This window comes from Hippocampus zosterae, chromosome 12 (genome assembly GCF_025434085.1).
Source record: "Hippocampus zosterae strain Florida chromosome 12, ASM2543408v3, whole genome shotgun sequence".
Taxonomy (NCBI): domain Eukaryota; kingdom Metazoa; phylum Chordata; class Actinopteri; order Syngnathiformes; family Syngnathidae; genus Hippocampus; species Hippocampus zosterae.
The window spans coordinates 173,506-187,883 of record NC_067462.1 but is presented as its reverse complement, the minus strand read 5'-3'; the positions used below and the strand labels follow the sequence as shown (position 1 = coordinate 187,883).

Here is a 14,378-nt window from a genome sequence, read left to right as displayed (position 1 = left end):
TGCAAACTCTCCTTTGAGGATAAGACCGTTGCTCTTGACATCCTCAAGACCACGCCGGAAGATGGTGGCTCTTACGTGCGCACGGCGGCAAACCAAACCGGCGGCGCCGCCGCGGTTAAGGTTCAAGGTAAGACCTTCTTCAGCAGCCGACTGAAAGCCTTTTCACCGCTGCCACTTCTTTGACGTCTCCCGGGCTCGTCTTCAGAGCCTCCGGTCTTTGTCAAGAGGCTGGAAGCGGACGCACTTTGGACAAGCGGGGAGACGGCGCGGCTGCGGTGCACCATCAAAGGCTCCCCCGAGCTTCACGCCACGTGGTTCTTGAATAATAGCGAGCTACTCGCCAGCGCTCGGCACCAAATGAGCCTGACGGGCGACGCGGCCTCTCTGGAGGTTGCCGACGTCTCGACGAGTGACGGCGGAATCTACACCTGTGAGCTTCTGAACGAGTGGGGCTGTGAAAGCTGCAGCACCAGAGTCGCAGTCAAAGGTTTGTAGACGCCAACGTCTTTCAGAAGGGCGCGGCCGTCCGTACGGGCGGACCCGCGACCCTCGCCTTGTGGTCGCGGCATCCGTGCTCCGTCACTGCCGAGTGCGGTCGCTCCCATTCCGTATGGCCGATTTCAATGTGAAAAGTGGCGTGAAACTCTTCCTGCCTCGAGGTCCTCGACAGCGCGAGAGCAGCGTCGGCGGGAAAACATGGCCGGTGGCACTGACTGCCGTCATGGTTTTGATAACTCGGGTGACGCAGGAGTAATTTGCGATCCGAGCATCAAAGCGTCACGTAACGAGCGCGCCTCTTCTGTCTCCCCGTCCATGACAGAGCGTGCGCTTCCTCCGGCCTTCATCAAGCGCCCGCCGGAGTCCATGACGGAATCGGCGGGCAAGACGGTCGCCATAGAGTCTCGGCTTTCCGGCTCCCGGCCGCTGAACGTCACCTGGGTCAAGGACGACAAAGAAATCTGCCCTTCGGACAAATACGACGTCCTCTTTGAGAACAACGCGGCCGCGCTGTTTGTGCGAGACGCCGACGTGTCGGACTGCGGCGTCTACACCTGCGAGGCGTCCAACGAGCAAGGGAAAGCTTCCTGTCGGGTCGCTCTCACCATCTCAGGTTTCTGTTCTCGCTCATTTTGATCATTTCTATTTGTCTTGAGATGATTTTTCGAAATTCCAAAACAATACGAGATCAAGCTGAGCTAGCAAATGCCAACTCAAACATCCCCTGGGCCTATATGGTCCTTCTGCTAGAAGTCGGTTCACTTGACGTTTGCGTGTGCTGATCCGTTGTCTTTTCAGAAAGCGCAAAGCCTCCCAAATTCGACGTGCCACTGCAGCCGACGATGCTGACCGAGGGTGACGATTTGAGCCTGAAATGTCATGTCGGCGGCACTCCTCCACTCACCGTCACCTGGATGAAGGACAGGCGGGAGCTGAGGTGCGACCCCAGCACCAAGATCACCTTCGTGAGCGGAACTCCTTGCCTGCAAATCAGCCAAGTCGGCAAAAGCGCCGCGGGAGATTATCTGTGCAAGGCCAGCAACTCCGCCGGGACGGACTTCTGCAAGGCAAAAGTCACCGTCAAAGGTATTTGGACGGTTGGATGGAAGGTTTCGTGGCTGCCTCCCAACCACACCGAGTACCTTTTGCTACTGACGTCGCTTACTTTCTCTGCACAAAGAATCCAAGGCCACACCTGCCGTCTGCGCTCCGGCCGCCGCCCCCGCCGCTGCGTCCGCCCCCACGAAACATCCAGACAGCCCTTTCTTCATCGAAGAACCAAAGAATGTTTCTGTCACAGAGAGTAAGTGGCTCCGAAAGGTCTTGGTCACAGCAGGCCACGCGAGGTTTGGAAGCGCTTCGCCGCCTCCTGCCCCTCGGCGCGCCGCGCTTCGCCGCTCGACCGGCACAGCGGCACTTTCAAACATCTGACGCGCGGTCTTTTACCCGCAGTGAGCTCGGCCACTTTTATCGCCAAGATCGGAGGCGAGCCCATCCCCAGCGTCAAGTGGATGAAGGGCAAGTGGAGGCAAGTCACCGCCGGCGGGCGCATCTCCCTGCAGCAAAAGGGCCGGGAGGCCAAATTGGAGATCGGCGAGGTGACCGTGTCGGACTCGGGCCGGTACCGCTGCGTAGCCTCAAACAAGCACGGCGAGATCCAGTGCTGCGCCGAGATGGCCGTGAGCAAACAAGAGCAGAAGCCGGAAGGCATCCGAATACATTTGAAGAAGTAAGTCGTCCGATGCGCGCGCGTCGCCGCTTCTTCCCATCGGCCTTTTGACCATTCCGCGGGGACCGTCTGACGCGGCGGCGCCGCTCCGTCCGGAACCCGCGGCACGTATCGGGCGCAACGGGGGACGTCGTGTTGATGAACATTCGGCAAGCCTCCTCGCTACCCATCTTCAAAACCCCCCTCAAAATTCACTCGTATTCTTTGGCATTCGACTCAGCATGACTTGGATTTGTTCTTGGTTTTATTGTTTGGTGCTTTCTACCGCCTTTATTACCGATTTGTCTTACTGTTTATTGGGTATGTTTGAAAGTGCTCCAGAAATACTGTTGACTTGACTTGACTTTCCTCTCGTGTGCGCTAGGACCCCCTCGAAGCAGAAGAGCCCCAAAAAAGAAGAACAGATCAACTTGGTGGAGTTGCTGCGAGGCCAAGAGCCCAAAAACTACGAGAAGATTCTGAGGGAGCACCACATTCACGACTACCGAGCCATCCTTCAAGCGGTGGAGCTCCTCAAGCAGGAGAAGCAGACGGACGCCGAACACGCGGTGAGGAAATTCCCATCGTTGGAGCTTGCCGTGTCGGCTGCCGTGTTACGAAGGGATCGCAATGGGAATCGGAATCGTCTTTATTGGCAACGCACAAGGAATTTTTCTGCGGTAGTACAGGCTCGGAGGGATGCCGCGGTCCGGACGAGCCAGTGAAGATCGTCAAATTCAAGGCGGCTCATTCGTTTCTTATTTCTTTTGGCCGTCTCGGGCCCGGGTAGTCCCCGGAACGGGCGCCGAAATCGTCTCTGGCGAGGTAGGCGCCCGCTACAGCTCGGTGCCCGTCCCAAGCCTGGAGAAACGGAGAGGCTTGGAGAAGAGGAGGAAGACAGTCTTGGACATTTATGACCTTACGCTTCCCCATTGGCCCGATGTATGAATTCTCTCGGTCGCGCGTCGATGTCACGTGATTGTCGTGTTTTGCCATAGGAGGCGCGACGTGACGAGCGGGTCGACGAGGAAGAAGCGGAAGACGTGGTCCGCCTCATCCGGCAGCTGGAGGGACGCCTGGACGCGGAGGTACGGCTTTTGAAGGGATCGTCACGCTTGTCATCCACAAAGCCTCCGTGCGCACATGTGAAGTCATCGGTCTGCGCCGCGTTCATTGCTTTGGTCTTCTTACACGCCGCTAACTTTGTCAAAGACCCGCGGCTCAGTCCTCACCGGACGAGGCCGAGAGACTCGCTAGGAGACCGCCTGAAACGCCAAGAAGCCACGCACTCTCTCAAGTGTGTTGCCGTAGCGCTTTATCGATGGAGCTGCCGATCTCGTGATGGCGATTTCCTGTGGCCTCGCGTACCAGGGGACGACGTAGGCGTCACATTTGCAAACGTGCGCTGTTAAACGACACCAAATAACATGAGACAAAACAGCCTTTGAATGATCTTCCACCCATAACAAACTAATGTTTGGTTGCGGTTCTCCACCCGCAGCCCGTCACCGTCACGGAGGACATCAGTGACCAGAGCACGTCCGAAAACAAAAGCGCCACATTTAACTGCCGGATCAGGATCAACTACCCGGAGATCGCCTTGACCTGGTACAAAGGAAGCCAGAAATTGGAGGATGGCGAGAAATACAGCATCAGCAGCGACGGCGAACGCCACAGCCTGAAGATTCGCGACTGCCAGGCCAGAGACCAGGGCGACTACCGGCTGGTCTGCGGTCCTCACGTCTCCAGCGCCAAGCTCGCCGTCTCCGGTAAGAGCGGGAACGCATGCCCCATTGACCCGAAGCGCCTCCACCTCTTTCCCGAGAGCCTTTGACTCGCCGGTTCAGTCCTTGGTCTTTGGTCCAGGTCTTCCAACCATATATGAACCCTGCGTGCGTATATCTTCAAAATGATCTTCGGGCGACCTCTCTTGCTTGCGGCAGCCAACTTTGGCTCGCTGCTAAAGATGAAAGTAACGAGCTCAAAGCTAAATCTTCAAGCCGGCAGCCAGTAGCTAACAACACAATTTACAAAAACAAAACAAAAAGCCACAAACCTAATCCTAAAGATAACGCGGCATGTGGCCGTGGTAGCTTTAATAGCATCTTTCAAGTTCCCAATGTTTGCAGGACAGCGTAAGACGCGCCCTCGGCACCTTTAAGCTCGGCCTTCCGTTCCGCCAAAAGGCAGAAACATGTCAAAAGCTAAGAAGCTCGAAAGCTGAAGCTGCTTGTGTGCAAAATACGGCACGGCACAAACCTACCTGACAAACGCCGTTTGGCGTGCGTGTGTGCGTGCTGCGCACTCGTCAGGGACTTACTTGGCTCTTTCCCAAATGAATTGGCTTGAAAATCTTTTCAATGACGTATTCCCAGAAACAAAACTGGGCCACCGTCACTCCGCACCCCCACTGCTCCCCCCCAAAAAAACATCTCGGTTGCATGGCCACGATCGGTATCTTCCAGACAAAACAAAAATGATTCACGGAGAACCAAAAAGATTGCGGACCGCTCCGGAATGGTGCTGGAAATGATGAAAGATTCCAGAAACAATGGCAGGAAAGGAAAGGTCACCAACTAAGGCAGACAAAAGTCAGCGGTTTGAGGAACAGCACCTGACAGATCTCGCTCATCCACAAGCAAAGAGACCAAAGCAAACCCTTGAAGCTGAAGAGCCAGGCGCGGAGCTGAGAGAGGTGAGGTGGGGCGAGGCCGTCGTCGGAATTATGTGCCCCCTCTTACGAGGATCAGTCAAGAGGCGAGCGGCGGCATTCCGGACCCACCGGAGACGCTCGCTGGAGGATTGGCCGGCTCCAAAGTCAAGAGCCTGACGGTCCAGCCAACGTGCGACCGTCTCGCAAAGACTTTGCCCATCTTGAGCAATCAACCCTCTCCGCCGGCCAAAGGAACGCTCCGGTCTCGGACAGAAAACACTCTGCGGTTCCCGAAGCTCCGAGCGACAAAACTTCGTCGCAGAGGAATGCGGCGGCCCTTTGACGAGACGCTACGTCCAAAGTATTTCAGCAGAAATTCTTCATAAGTCAAGGAAGCAAAGGTGCTGTGTGAATGTTTCATCGGGGAAGCTCCAATCTCCTCAGAAAGACCTCACGGCTCATGTGTGTCTCCTTCTTCTTCCCTCAAGAGCAGAAACTAAACAGCCTCGCGGCCTCAACTGTTCCCTTTTGTCTCGCTCAATCCGACGCTTTGGCGAGAGACTTTGTTGTTGTCGCGCTCCGTGCCAGTCACGCGGATGTGGCTGACGTCTGGACTGACCTTGTCGTTTCATGGCGGCTTTTGGGTTTTTTTTTTTTTTGGTCCTCAAGCATCTTCTCCGGAGAAGCCACGTGCGGCCGCGTCTTCCCCTCCTGCTCCGGCAGAGACGGTCTCTCCGCCTTCAGGTAGTGTCTTGCGGTCTGTTCGAGGTTCTTCCGGCTTGTCCGCGTTTGTCTTTTCCCGCACTTACGAGTGTTTTGTTCCAGCTGACTCGCTGGCGTCTTGTCTCAGTGCTACGTAGTCTACATCTCCTTATTGTCTTCTTCAGACAACGAAACGTGGAAAGCCTCTCCTCTCTGCGCTCCAGAGGACAAAGTGACTCCTGCAGGTAGTTCTTTCTTAAAATGCTGACCGCTTCTATAGCTCCCCCTTTGTTCAGATCAAATAGCTGCTCACTAATCTTTCTATCTGCATTTTCATTTTCTTCCTTCCGGGGGTTTTTTTTGTTGAGTTTGACCCTTTGTTGTGTTCTACCCTGAAGCATCTTGTCCAGAGGAGAAGAAAGAGCGCACACTTTCTGCACCAACGCCACCGGCTGAGGTCGTTCCTTCCCCAGGTAGCATCACCGAGTCTCTTCCGGCCATATTCTTTGACTCGCATGAAAAGGTCACCTGCGTTCGGTCTTCATCTTGACGTGTGATTCCCCCGTCTCGCCATTCTTGTCGCCGCTCGTTTGGCCGCGGCAGAGGACGAACCTTCTCCGCCGGCTGAAGCATCCGCCGTCTTGAAGCAAGTCTCTCCCCCGGAAGGTAACGTTTGTCACCCGACTGCTGATCCGACAGCTACGATTCCTGCTCTGAAAAAAAACGTATTGTCCATTCTCCAAATCGACTATTTCAACTCATGACTCTTGCAGACAAGGAACCCGTTAAGGCTCCCGGACCAACGAAAGGTATGCTCATCTTTTCTTTGTTTGAATGTGGAATCCAATTGAATATTTACCGCATGAATAGTCTGGCGTTTGTTACTTAGCCTTGAGCGCGTAGCGGTTTGTGACACGTCAAACTATCCGCTGTCAAAAACGCAGCACGGGCCGCGCCGAGTCCATTGCGAGAGGCAAAATCGGCGGCGACACAGAAGGCGAAGCGCAGCGTTACCTCAACGACCACACGCAAGGAAACAGAGGCCGAGGTCAGCGGCTCGAGGAAAGTCGAAACTCATCAGGCACGAGTTGGCAGGCATTTTGTCCGCGGCCTCCATGGCAGAGAGGATCGGAAGACAACGCCCCTCACAGGAAGCCGAGGCGTCTCCGCGTCCAGAGAAGAAACAAGGCAACTTGAGCTCACGGTCGCCCATGAAACGGAGGAAGAACAACACGAGGAGACAAAAGCTCCAAGCGGGGACACGGAAAAAGGAAGTCGAGTGCACGGGGAAGCTAAAAAACATCCCAAAGAAGAAGGGCAAAATATCAAAGCGGGACGTCCCAGCGAGCCAAAAGACGAGCCCGCTCACAAGGCCGAAGCCAACGGCAAATTGACGAAATCCGACGCCGGTGAGCGCAGAGAGTTGACAGGCGTACAAGTCGGAGACGCGACTCTCGCACGTCCGCATCCGTCTCCGTCGGCTGAAAATCCAGCGCGGCTCAAATTGAAGCCTGAACTCGGAATGGAAGAAAAAGAGAAAAGGCACATGGACGCAAACAGCCCCCGTCGCTCTCCAAGAGGCAAAAGCTCCAAAGATCTACAGCGAGATCGAGAAGATAAGCACCAAAAGAGCCGCCGGGATCCCGATGGTTTGGCCAAGAAATTCGCTCCCCTGCCGGAGAAAGACGAGGACGAAATTTCATCCGGACAAAAGGACGCCATCGAGATCGGTGGCAAACTCGAGAGCACGCCATCACCTGGACGGAAGAGGGAAGAGGCGGCAGGGGGCTCGGAGCCCAAGGAGCGAGTGAAAAAAGACAACTTGTCACCCCAGGCTGATGAGCCAAAACCACTGGAAGCAATCGCCATTGAAACAAACACCGCCGCCCCTGGGAAGGTTACAAGCATTGCAAGACACGCTTGGCTGCAAGTTCCAGAAATTCTGAAGGAACCTCGGCCTCAAGAGGCCTCGCCAGAGGATGAAGCCGACAAGGCGAGGCTTCCCCTGGTCAAGGAGGTCCGGCCGAGACCTGCGCAGGTGAAGAAAGATCCTGCGCTGCGAGAGGAGGAGGCCTTTCAGGACTTGGCCCATGAGGAGATCTGGACCCCCTCCCAAGATTGGCAAGGCGAAGGGATGGATGGGGCGCGGGAAAGGCCGGGCCCTCCTGATGGCCAACAAGGTGAGGCGACATCCAGAAAAGCGCAGATGCCGTCTATCTCATCAGCACCCGCCGTCGGCCCATCTTACCGGCACCTCCCTGACTACTCACATCTTCCCAGACGACTCATCTCATCCTCATAGCGCACTCTCAAGTCACCCGATCCATAAGTTAACATGAAGGCACGTGGTCGTCAGTCTCCTTAGCCTCCTCCTTTTCCTACTCCACAGTTCCTCAAAGCAAGCAAAGACCACTTCCTTGTTGTAACCCACTGAACCTCTCTGCAAGAATTGCTGTTGTTGTTGTTAACATTCTTCTTCTTCTTCTCCTTCTCGCTGTTGTTGTTGTTGAGCAGTAGAATTTGACTGCTGGAAAAGCAAAAGATGATATTGTGACAGGAAATTTGTTTGCTTTCATGACTAATCCAGATGGCAAACCTGCGGAGGAACTTCCCAAAGGACGAGGACGAGGATTCGGTGGTGAGAACCGATTGACGTTTGCTCATAGTCTTTGATTGCTCTCTATCGACACGTGATCGCTTCTTTCGCCACGAGACTCTTAAACTCTTGACTTTTTTGGATTTGCTTGAATCGATATTGCCTTTTTGATCTATTCGCCCCTCACGTTCTGCCGTCCGGTCAGAATCGAAGCTGAAGCCTTTTGAATTCTGCTCTCGCAGTTCGACTAACGCCCTCTCCCGGCGACGGCGGTCGGGGGCGAGGCCTGAGGCCCGGCGGGAAAGGCCCCTCGCCTCCCGAGGAGCCTTTTGGAGGATTCAAACTCAAAGCCGTCCCGCTCAAGTTCATCAAGAAGCTGGAGGACATTGTGCTGCAGGAGGCCGAGTCGATCGGTTCTTCGGCCGTCTTCGAGTGCCAGGTGTCGCCGTCCACCGCCATCACGTCCTGGATGAAGGATGGCGGGAACCTGCGCGAGGGCCCCAAGTACAAGTTCACCTCGGACGGCAAGGACCGCAAGATGGTGGTCAAAGACGTGCAGTTGTCGGACACCGGCGAGTACACCTGCGTTGCCAGGAACGCCGGCAAAGAAATCACCTGCACCGCAAAACTTATCGTCGAAGGTGAGCTCGCCGATCTTCTCATTCTTTCAACTTGAGAGGAGAAGCGCAGAAAACTAGACGGCCGTCAACTTGGCGCCGTGTCGTCGGCCAACTTTCTTGAATCTCGGAGGAGCGGGCGCTTGCGTTTTTCTCTCCTCGGCGGAAATACATCCATTGTGTCGCGACCGAAGCATGTGGAGACCGGTCTCCATGACGCCAAATGCCTCGACTCGGCAAGCTCGCGGGACTCCGGTTTCCGAGAGTCGTTCTGACCCCCCTCGGAAAACATCTAGATATTGTTCAATGGAATATTTGTGAGCGTGCGCATTGCAAGACGCTGTCCTGTCCTTGTGCAGAGCTGCCCGTGAAATGGATCAATGAATTGGAACCGGAGACGACGTGCTGCAAGGGTCAGCCCATGTACCTGACCTGCGAGCTCAACAAGGAGAGGGACGTCATCTGGAAGCGCAACGGCGTCAAACTGAAGAGGACGGCCGGCAAGTTGGCCATCAACATCATCGGCTTGCAGCACGCCGTCACCATACAGAACGCCGTCGAGGAAGACACCGGCGTCTACACTTGCGAGGTGGACGTGCCGGACGGCATCAAGACCAGCACCAACGTCGTCGTCACCGGTGAGCGACACGTCGGCGGCTCGCGTTCGGCAACTTTCACGCGTGTCCATTGAAAAGACGCACGTTCTCTCGGGGCACTTGGCGCACGCGCGATACCGCCGCAGCGCAGATGCGTGAAACCTTGTCGACCTTTGTGCTCAGAGATGATCAAAGACTGGTTGGTGAAGCCTCTGAGAGATCAACACGTGAAACCGAGATCGAGCGCCACCTTCAGGTGTCAGCTCTTCAAAGACACGCCCAACTGGAAGTGGCTGAAAGGCGAGACGGAGCTCGTGCCTTCCGACAAGGTGGAGATCAGCAAGGACGGCATCACCATGATGCTCACCATCAACAACTGTCAGCCAGACGACGTGTCGGAATACACCTTTGCTGTGGAGGACCGCAAATACGTGGCCAAACTGACTCTGGGAGGTGCGCGACGGTGGCGCCGTGGCGCACGCTCGCCTTCCGCTTGCCGCCCGAATGACCCGTTTGATGTGCTTGTACAGAGCGCCAGGCTGAAATCTTGAAACCGCTGGCCAGCGTGGAAGTGGTGGAAAAGGAAGAAGCCCGCTTCGACACGGAAATTTCAGAGGACGACGTTGTCGGCGAATGGAAACTTCAGGGACAAGTGCTGAGCAGATCTCCGGTAAGTCGCGTCTTGGGGGCGCGGGGCTTCCGTCGGACGTCGCGCCGGGCCGGACGCTTTAAAAAAAAAAGTCTCTATTTATTCATTTCTTTTTATCGGCCCGCCGCGGCAAATTACTCGCATGACGCTGGGTTTTCAATTTGAAAAACAAATGTACCAGGAGTCGAATGCTTTTCTGACTTTTCTTTTGAACCATTGTTGCCAACATAAAACATTTTTGAAAAACTGCCACGTTTTTTTCCATTTCACATTTTTGTTTTCAAGAAATCCGTCGATCACGATTTCTTAAAAAATAAAATAAACATTTATCATAATATGACCACTCGCAAGTTTTTAAAAGAATGATCACATTTAAAACATTTTTCATTGTAGCTTATAAAGTTGCAACACACTGTCCAAGTCTTTTATGATGTTGCTTTGTCCCCATGAAGCTGGTTTTCTTTTTCCTCATACGTCGACCTGCAGCCAAGTGCAGGTCATCACCGAATCGAGTTCATTCCGTTTCCTACTTGTAATCGAACTTTGCCGGTTCCTGAATCTCGGACACATTTTTGTTGGTTGTTTTTGACCGGACTTGTTTTGGCGGAAGAGGCCGAAAGACTTCTGCCGAAACTTCAGGTCAATGACAACCTACAGGGTTCCGTCTGAGATCTAGGAACGCGGGTTGAAGCGTATCGAATTGTTCTCTCTATTTCTTTACGTGGGGCTCAGTGCGAAAACTTTGTCCGTCCTTGCACTGGAGGAACTTTGAAAAGAAGTCACAGGGTCGGCAGGCTTGGAATCTGCTCGCTTCCGATTCTGATTCTGATTCTTGGCAAACACCGTCCATCGTATTTTTCAGACGTGCGACATTAAAGTGGACGGCAACAAACGATTCCTGACTTTGAAGAATGTCCAGTTGGATCAAGCGGGAGAAGTGTCCTACCAGGCTTTAAATGCTATCACCAGTGCCATGCTGACCGTCAAAGGTATGACCGCGCGTGCGTGCTGAGCGTTTGTGGAAGATGTGTCAATAACCCAGCAAACGCCTGAAACCTTTCAGAAATCGAAATGGGCTTTGTGGAGCCTCTGAAGGACGTTTCGGTTCCTGAAAAGAAACAAGCCAAATTTGAATGCACCCTCACCAAGGAGGTGCCCAAGGTGATGTGGTTCAGGGGCACGGAAGTCGTGACCCCGGGCCCTAAATATGAGATCATTGATGACGGAAACAAACACATGCTGATCATAAACGGTTGCGAGTTTGACGACGAGTCCGACTACACCGTCGAGGTATCGGCTCTGAAATCCACAGCTCGGCTTTCGGTGGAAGGTAAGGCCGACCGCGGCTCACATCCGCTCCCCGTCGGCGCATTCTCCCTCCCAAGGCCGCGGTCGGTTCGGGCGCTCGCCCTCTTTTCACGGCCGCGGCCGCTCCTACTCTATTTCAGGCTTGAGGCTTAAGATTGTCAGGCCGCTGGAGGACCAGACGGTCAAAGAAGGCAAAACGGCTCGCTTTGAGCTCGAGCTGACTCACGACGACGTACCGGTGGCTTGGTACCGAAACGAAGTCAAGCTCCACGTGAGCAGAACGGTGATCGCACACGTGGAGGGAAAGAAGCACGTTCTCGAAATGAGGACGTTGACACTCGACGACACCTGCCAGATCAAGGCAGAGGCCAAAGGAATAAGCTCCGTGGCGAAGCTGACAGTTCTCGGTAATGGCACATGTCCGCTCTTGCGTTTGTCGGCACGGGGCGGGTGGGCTCGTAGGGATCCTCCCCGGAGGACGGCGGAGGTCCAGTCCCGCCGCGAGCGCAAGGCGAGCCGGGCCGTACCTTCACCGCGGTGCCTGTCGATTGATGAATCGACGGTGTGGTTCCAGAGGGCGACGCCGTGTTTGTCGTGAAACTCCAAGACTGCGTGGCCACGGAGAAAGACCAGGTTTCTCTGGACTGTGAGCTCAACAAAGACGTCCCCGTCGTTTGGTATCACGAAGAGAAGGAGATCATCGCCTCCAAGACGGTGCTGTTCAAGTCCGAGGCGACTCGGAGATCTTTGGTCTTGCGGAAGGTGGAGCAGAGCAGCAAAGGAAAATACAGCTGCGACTGCGGGACCGACAGGACGGTAGCCGACCTCACCGTCGAAGGTAAAACCGACCGCGTCTCGGCCACCGACCGCGTCTCGGCCGAGCGTCTTGACGTTTGCCGTCCGCACTAGCTCGGGAGATCAAGCTCCTTCGACCCCTTTACGGCGTGGAGCTCTTCGACGGGGAAACGGCTCATTTCGAGGTGCAGATCTCCGAGGATGACGTTCATGGCCAGTGGATGCTGAATGGCGAAGTCCTGAACGCTTCCTCTGTGAGCGCCGACGCGTCAAATCTGCTCCGTTGTTGTCGTTGGGTGCCGGTGCTAAGTCAGTGGCGCCGTTCTTTTAAATGGGCAGAACGTGGACATCGTCGAAGAGGGAGGCAAGCACACGCTGATCCTGTACAACTGCAAAGTGTCCATGAGCGGGGAGGTGGCGTACGCCGCCGAAAATGCCAAATGTGCCGCCAGCCTGAAAGTCAAAGGTGAAGCGACTACGTTCCGGGGTCACATCACTTTCTTCTAAATTGAAAATCCCAAAAGTTCAATTGAGGCGACTGGACTTCTTTGTTGCGCGAGACTTTTGACCATGAATCTAAAAGGCTTCTTGGGACCTGCATGAAATTCCACCGGAGACTCTTGAGTGTTTTCATTCGTAGTGCTTTGCATTGGCTCTCTCTCTCTCCGCCGGGAACCTGCGTTAATCCATCGTAGCCCATTTTCATATTCTTGGCGGTGCCGATGGTTGCCCTTCAGGAAATCAAGAGGCCCGGCCAGTGGCCGCTGGGGAGTCATGTTGGTCATGTTCACGATCCAACACCGTAGTCATGTCGGTGATCTACAATTCCTTTGAAAATAAAATGAAGGCCTAAAGTTGACCCAAGGCCCAAAGATAACTCACTGAAGTTTTGAAAGACTATCCTGGCCGTGGCATGAACAAGTTTCTGGATGAAACCGGTCAAAGGTCCAAAGAGAAGCCCACAATGGATGAAACCGGTCTTCAACTTATTGGGAACCGGAGAAGCGCAACGGGTCAAAGGCCTCTTCTTCAAGCCCCAACCCTAAGCACCCGCAAGGGTCCAGTTGCCTTCATTCAACTTTTGCAGACATTGAGACCTAAAAGGCATCCGGCGGTTCGAGGTCCTTTTGAAGGATGCTTTGCATTCCCTCTTACTGACCTGGCTCTTTCTCCTCCCGGTCGGTCAGAACTTCCTCTCAACTTCCTGACGCCGCTAAGCGACGTGCAGGTGTTTGAGAAGGACCCCGCCAGATTCGAGCTGCAAGTGTCCAGAGCTCCCAAGTCTTTCCGCTGGCTGAAGGCTTCGCAGGAGCTGCAGAGCGACGACAAGTACGAGATCGTCCGAGACGGGAACTCGCACGTGCTGCTGGTCCGCTCGGCCACCTACGAAGACGAGGCCAAGTACGTGTTTGAGGCCGAGGACAAGAAGACGAGCGGCAAGCTGGTCATTAAAGGTGAGCCCCAACCTCTGACGCGCTTTCGAGTCGAGCCGACGCGCATCTCACTTGCGCGCAACTGCTCCTGCCTCACGGAACGGGATCGACTCAATTTAACTGCCGGCCGCTCCACTCGTCTTGACCCGCCAAAGGAGGAACACCTCAGTCGTCAGACCAACTGCTCAGAAGTCGCATGATGTACGGGACGGATAAAGAAGCACCCGCCCCGTACTCAGACTCCGCAACGGCATCGTGCCTTCGTCTTTGCTCGGTGTAGCGGCAGCCGCAGAGCGAGTACGATTGTGTTTCCGGACCATTTTTGGGAGCGTGGTAAAAGTATGGCCCATGGTCCACTAGCGGTCCCCTTCTTAAATTCTTAATTTGTTTATAAATTGGTTCAGGGCAAGTGTAATCCTTTCACTTCCACGTTAACGTTGAATTACGGTTTTATTTTGTCGTCACTTTTCTCATTCACGGGCGGCGCGGTAGCCGCCGGGTTAGCGCCATTCGCCTCACAGCGCAGAGGCGCAAGGTTCGATTCCTGCTGCGGCCCTCCTTTGTGGAGTTTGCATGCTCTCCCCGTGCCTGCGCGGGTTTTCTCCGGGTACTTTCCTCCCGCATTCCCAAAACACGCACCGCGGCTTAATTAATTGAACCTCCACGATTGTCCCCGGATGTGATTGTGAGCGCAAATGCTCATTCGTCTTTGTTGGCACAACTGCGATTGGCTGGCGACCGGTCGAGGGCACGCCCCGCCAACTGCCCGATGACGGCCGGGAGAGCCTCCAGCCCGCCCGCGACCCTCCCGAGGATGGATGGA

At 54.8% G+C, this 14,378-nt stretch overlaps 1 protein-coding gene across 3 annotated transcripts in view; it reads left to right on the top strand.

The window, feature by feature from the left end:
- LOC127611436 (titin-like) overlaps positions 1-14,378 on the top strand; it is a 125,113-nt gene that overhangs the window by 24,445 nt on the left and 86,290 nt on the right. Inside the window, exons 40-63 of one of the 3 annotated variants that reach the window (XM_052081959.1) lie at positions 821-1,111; positions 1,297-1,584; positions 1,679-1,801; positions 1,951-2,227; positions 2,592-2,775; positions 3,205-3,294; positions 3,708-3,975; positions 5,529-5,603; positions 5,747-5,806; positions 5,960-6,034; positions 6,165-6,227; positions 6,335-6,370; positions 8,149-8,199; positions 8,400-8,798; positions 9,134-9,412; positions 9,554-9,823; positions 9,901-10,040; positions 10,882-11,008; positions 11,083-11,349; positions 11,468-11,734; positions 11,902-12,165; positions 12,237-12,376; positions 12,462-12,588; positions 13,310-13,576. In XM_052081959.1, coding sequence (XP_051937919.1) covers positions 821-1,111; positions 1,297-1,584; positions 1,679-1,801; positions 1,951-2,227; positions 2,592-2,775; positions 3,205-3,294; positions 3,708-3,975; positions 5,529-5,603; positions 5,747-5,806; positions 5,960-6,034; positions 6,165-6,227; positions 6,335-6,370; positions 8,149-8,199; positions 8,400-8,798; positions 9,134-9,412; positions 9,554-9,823; positions 9,901-10,040; positions 10,882-11,008; positions 11,083-11,349; positions 11,468-11,734; positions 11,902-12,165; positions 12,237-12,376; positions 12,462-12,588; positions 13,310-13,576 — 4,428 coding nt within the window. Of the gene's footprint in view, positions 1-820; positions 1,112-1,296; positions 1,585-1,678; positions 1,802-1,950; positions 2,228-2,591; positions 2,776-3,204; positions 3,295-3,707; positions 3,976-5,528; positions 5,604-5,746; positions 5,810-5,959; positions 6,035-6,164; positions 6,228-6,334; positions 6,371-8,148; positions 8,200-8,399; positions 8,799-9,133; positions 9,413-9,553; positions 9,824-9,900; positions 10,041-10,881; positions 11,009-11,082; positions 11,350-11,467; positions 11,735-11,901; positions 12,166-12,236; positions 12,377-12,461; positions 12,589-13,309; positions 13,577-14,378 lie in introns of all 3 variants that reach the window. The other 2 variants (XM_052081958.1, XM_052081960.1) reach the window with 2 other exon arrangements.